At 43.3% G+C, this 5,141-nt stretch overlaps 1 protein-coding gene across 1 annotated transcript; it reads left to right on the forward strand.

Annotated features, from left to right (window-relative positions):
• LOC111850845 (ADP-ribosylation factor-like protein 6-interacting protein 1) lies at positions 1-5,141 on the forward strand. Its single transcript, XM_023825151.2, has 6 exons — positions 1-157; positions 943-1,076; positions 1,702-1,821; positions 2,759-2,876; positions 3,532-3,616; positions 4,155-5,141. The coding sequence occupies exons 1-6, from the start codon at positions 122-124 to the stop codon at positions 4,271-4,273; spliced, it is 612 nt and encodes a 203-aa protein (XP_023680919.1). The 5' UTR covers positions 1-121; the 3' UTR covers positions 4,274-5,141.

Below are 5,141 nucleotides of genomic sequence, written 5' to 3' on the forward strand. Positions count from 1 at the left end.
TAATACCTCAGAGCAGACTGGCCGACTAGTGGATAACACGGAGTAAACTGCCTGCGGTGCGCCGGAATCCGCATTGCCGAAGCTGAGGTCAGATACAGACGCTGGCCGGAGACATCGCACCATGGCAGACGGCGACAACAAGAGCACAAATCTCCTGGTATGTGTCCCGCTAGCATGGTGCCGGCGCCTAGCATTTTTGGTCTGCTGATTTTACTATTAGATAAAAATACGGAAAATTGCGAAGAGCCTGTCAGCATTTTAATATAACCCGTTAGCTGCAAGTCAGGTGTTTTATTTCACACTTACATCCATATTCAACAAATTATATTAAAATCATTGTGGATTATGTGATAGGCTGAGGCCGAGGTACGGCCGGGATGGAACTCAGCGGATCGGTTCATGATGGTGTCTCTTCCGCTGTTTGGCGTTGGCCGCAATACGTCCAAATCACCATTTAGTGTTTGGTTTAGTACATGTTCGATGGACACAAATTCTAAACCTCACGCCGTCACTGCAGTATCTGCTCGATGGGAGACAGCAGACTGGCGGTCTGATAAACAGCCAAGTCTGACCTTCTAGCTCCCTAAACGCCTCGAACTAGGACTAGTGATATATTTTAACACGTATGACAGGACAAAGCTTTACTCTAAACTCAGAATTATTAAAAATTAGACAGCAGTGGTTTCTCTTTTTGTGCCTTTAATACTAGTCTTTCAGCTGTAACCTATTTCTCATCAGAAATCCAGGTCTGGCCTTGGTGATGGTGGTGTGGGGGTGGGGGTGGTGTTAGTTCGTTTTATGTTTCTAGCTCACACATAATTTATAACATTTGCTATCGGATACAGTCATGGGAGTGCAGTGTGTTTTTATGTGATGGTACAGGTACGAAGTTTAATTAAGTTGCCCCCTATGCTGATACACATCCCGTATATCTGACCCAAGGCGCAGGAGATTTCCCAACTGGAGGAGCAGCTTCAGGGGTGGGGCGAGGTGATCCTGGCTGCTGACCACGTCCTGCGCTGGCAGAAATCCTGGTTTCCCGGCGCCCTTATTGGAGTCACCACCGTGCTGTTCACGTACGTACAGGGGATTGCCGTCGGACACGTGTCCGTCTCCTGCAATTGGCTCGCTAGTGTCTCCCGCACTCTGCGTAAGGGCGATCAGACCCTGTGGGTTTCTGTAGGAGGAGCTTTGCTATGTAGATACCTGTCCCTTTAAAAAGGGGGTGCAGTGAATTCTATGCTATACAGTACAAAATTTATTGTAGTGTCCTCCGAAAGTTTAAAATGTGTAGCATTTTCATTCTTAGATACACCTGCTGTTATGTCAAGCCAAGTCCTTGTTTTGTGAAATATAAGTGTCCTACCTTCTCTGGTCTCTAGCCTAGTTTGTTATTCACAGTGGCGGTCTGATAGTGAAATTCTCGTGGGTGGTTTCTGCAGAGGTTTTGGCCTCAATATAGCTGTGTGCTGATAGGAAGGATGAGAGAATGCTGGCATCCTCTTTGTATGTTTGTCAGATACAAAGTGAACATCAGATTTGGATGTTTGGAGTTGGCCATGGTTACTTGATAGATGTTAATTTGATCAAATCTGAGCTGTAGAATGGTGTCATTACTCCCTGCACTGGTGACGGTTATTAATATCTACCTTCCCTTTAGACAGTGTCCAGTCCTTGCTGACCACATCTCTCCTCTGGCAGGCTGATCTATTACCTGGACCCTTCAGTCTTGACCGGAGTCTCCTGTAGTGTGATGCTCCTGTGTCTGGCTGATTACCTTGTTCCAACCCTGGCCCCAAAGATCTTTGGCTCCAGCAAATGGTAAGTTCTGCTGAGGATACTGTACATCAAAAATTGGCTGTTCACACATGGTAAGCACAGCTAAGGCAGTCTGGTGATTTTACCAAAAAATGACTTAAGCTACACTTGAACTATTGAAGCCGTTTTGTCTAAGCCGCGTTGTTAAGTACAGCATGTCCTGCTGTGGGTCTTGGATGCACTTTTGTTCCAGGGAAGTGACTCATTGATGCTCTTGGCATTATTGATGGTTGTTGCTGATGTGAGATTATTCATGTTACTGTTAAATATAGACATTTTACTTATTAGCATAGCCTTGACCTATTATGACGTCCTGGTTAATGATTGCTGGCCTACTTGGAGCCTATAATCTGAACTGATCTCAGTAGACTGGTGCAGAGTCTTGAGACCATCCATGTTATAGACCCCTTCTTTAGCTGGGAGTCATTCATCTTCTGTCATCCCCGTTCATTATTTACAGGTTGCATGTATGAATCCATGGCTTATTACACACGGAGATTGAAGGTGATTAATTGTGGACCACAGGGGTTTCTTCGTTATTCTTAAAGCTTTAAGTTCAGAGCTTCTTCACGCGAATTAAATTTAATTGACTTCTGAGAGCCATTGTGATGCTACACAGAGGACTGTAATTATTTAGTTCAGTGCTGTTGGTGTCACAACATGACACCATCAAGAAAATGTTCATCCAACCGTTTGTAAAGTGCAGTGTAATTAAGGCTTTTGTGTCAGGGTTCACCTCTTACATTCGTGTTATGTTTTTCCAAAGGATGAAAAGAACTTTGCATCCTTCTGCTTGAACATTGCTCATTAATTGTTTAAAAAATAATGAGGCTAACGGTGCAGCGGTCCGTTGCATTTATTGCTCTTTTTGTGTTAATTTGAAATCGTGACGTCAGTCGCTCTGATTTTGGGTGTCTCTCCCTTCCGGCCTTTTCTACAGGACCACCGAACAACAGCAGCGCTTCCATGAGATCTGTGGGAACCTGGTGAAGCTCCAGAGGCGTCTGTTGGGCTGGTGGAGGCGCATTTTTGCCCTCAAGGAGGAGAAACCAAAAATGGTGAACAGGGAATGAACATGGGAGAGCCACATACTGTACTGGTGATGCTGGTGCATTGCTTTGTAAATTGTAATTATTATTAGCTGTAAATGCCTCGACCATACAGGTAAATGCAACCGCACAGAGGCAGCTGCTGAGATATGCTTTGAAGACTTCAGACGAGTCTTTAAAAAGCTTAAATCGGTCATTTCTGCTTTACTTGTCATTTCACTGCTTTGGGGCAGTGGTGGCCTCTAATGGTTAGAGAAGTGTGGTAGCGATCAAAATGTTGCTGTCTGAATCTCTAACTGGCAAGGTATTGCCCCCCATGCCCCCCTCCCCAGTTCTAAATAGTATCTGCCTGCTACTATGTCACGATATCAGAGGACACATTTTGTTGTTTTGTGCTGTGGTGTGTCGACAATTAATCACTTTCAATTTATTAAAGTTGTGCTACGATCAAGTAATTTAGCATTGTGCTCCTACTGGTACTAACTCAACTTCATTTTTAGAAAATGAGTCACTGTTCAAGATTTTGTAAGGAACTCTGCCAAAGGTTACATTTAGCTCTTGTTCAGTTAACCTTAACCCTACCTAGCTGTGTAGGGAACTGAAAGAAGGGCTTAATCCTAATCTTATCCAACTTTGAAGCTGAGTTTTCCTGATTCCTGTGCAGTACTTCCTGTCTGTGATCTCCTGTCTGGTAGTGATGGCCTGGATTGGGCAGCAGGTCCACAACCTATTCCTGACCTACCTGATCGGTAAGCACAACGATAGACCTACTAGTTCATATACTAGTTCATATACTGAAACAAAGCAGTTGTCCATGTGATGCAGCCTCAGGCAATTTCCCAACATCATTGAGTTGCTCTCAACCTAAGCATTTGTCCTATGATGTGGCTTATTTGGAAATAGGTCTGTTATAATAGGTTTGTTATTTATTTGATGACGTCTGCAGTCTTTACTAACAAAGCTACCAAGAGTAGAAGTCAATGGAAGATAACAGAAAATGTATTCCTTCATTATATATTTATTAATAAGGAATGTAAAGTTCATTTTTACAGTTGTGTTCCAGCTTTGCTTACTCATGGATTTGGGCAAGTGTGACAGTCATTGAACACACCTCCCCTGCTAGTGTGAAAATAGGCCATCAGATCTAGGACAACCAAGGAGGCCAATGTTTCACTTATCTTCAGCTCCTGGTGCCTAATCACCTTACCTCACCGATAGGAGCTTAAACCTGGGACGGTTTCCAAGCTGGAGTTGCTTTTTGACCTCGACTCTTCCTCTGGTTCACAGTGACTGTGCTGCTCCTCCTCCCCGGCCTGAACCAGCACGGCATCCTCGCCAAGTACACCGGCATGGCCAAGAGGGAGATCAACAAGCTGCTCAAGCATAAGGAGAAGAAAAATGAGTGAAACAGACACGCAGGAGACGTTTGTTTGCTTGGCATTGGGACTTGAGATCCATGCCACCCCCCACCTTACCCCTCTCCTACAGTGCGCTCCTAGAATACTCACAGATCCTGTAGGAATTCTGTAGGCAAAATTGATAGAGCGAAGCAAATGTTACCTGTTATGTGCTCTATTACGGAAGATAACCACAAGTAGTCGTTCACCACACACACTTCATGAGTCCCACCTTAAACATCTGCTTTTTCAGACTCTGGCCTATTTGCTTTCACTAGTGACTAGCTAAAATACTGAAGTTCAGGTCAGAAGGGAAAGCCAGTTTACAGCTAAGAGTATTTTTAATCTTGTTCATTTTCAATGCTATGCTGAGGTTATACTATAAAATAAGCAGTATGTGTCACAGTGAATGTCAATTAGTGAAACATACGGATGAATTATGATGAATTATTTGTGACACGAAACTGGATAATTATATTCCGAGACGTTGTGGTCAGTATACTCTGTACTATCAGGATCATAGCTATACGTGTAATGCATATGTAAGCTTATGGCTTTAAGTGTACCATAAGTGTACCACTTTTTCATAAGCCTTTATGAGAAAAGTGTGATTCAGAAGAAGCTCCTTGAGGAGACTGTGTGCCAGACTGTGCTGAAATCTGCTGTACTGAAAGAACACTGGATTTTTTTTGAATATCTGGCCTACTGAATCAGAAACCCCGGCTGCTTATGATTTTACCAGTGGGCTTCAGTGACTTCTGTAAATATCCGACCTCTGCTTTTTATTTTGGCCTTTATTTGATGTTTATCATTTAAAACCTTCATTTATTCATTTTCATCTTTTTTTTTCCCAATGGTAATAAAGATACACATTACA

Source organism: Paramormyrops kingsleyae, chromosome 5 (genome assembly GCF_048594095.1).
Source record: "Paramormyrops kingsleyae isolate MSU_618 chromosome 5, PKINGS_0.4, whole genome shotgun sequence".
NCBI classification, from domain to species: domain Eukaryota; kingdom Metazoa; phylum Chordata; class Actinopteri; order Osteoglossiformes; family Mormyridae; genus Paramormyrops; species Paramormyrops kingsleyae.

Coding starts and splice junctions, on each gene's coding strand:
- LOC111850845 (XM_023825151.2), top strand. CDS start 122: ATGGCAGACGGCGACAACAAGAGCACAAATCTCCTG. Junction 1,822..2,758: donor ATCTTTGGCTCCAGCAAATG/GTAAGTTCTGCT, acceptor CCTTTTCTACAG/GACCACCGAACAACAGCAGC. Junction 2,877..3,531: donor AGGAGGAGAAACCAAAAATG/GTGAACAGGGAA, acceptor ATTCCTGTGCAG/TACTTCCTGTCTGTGATCTC.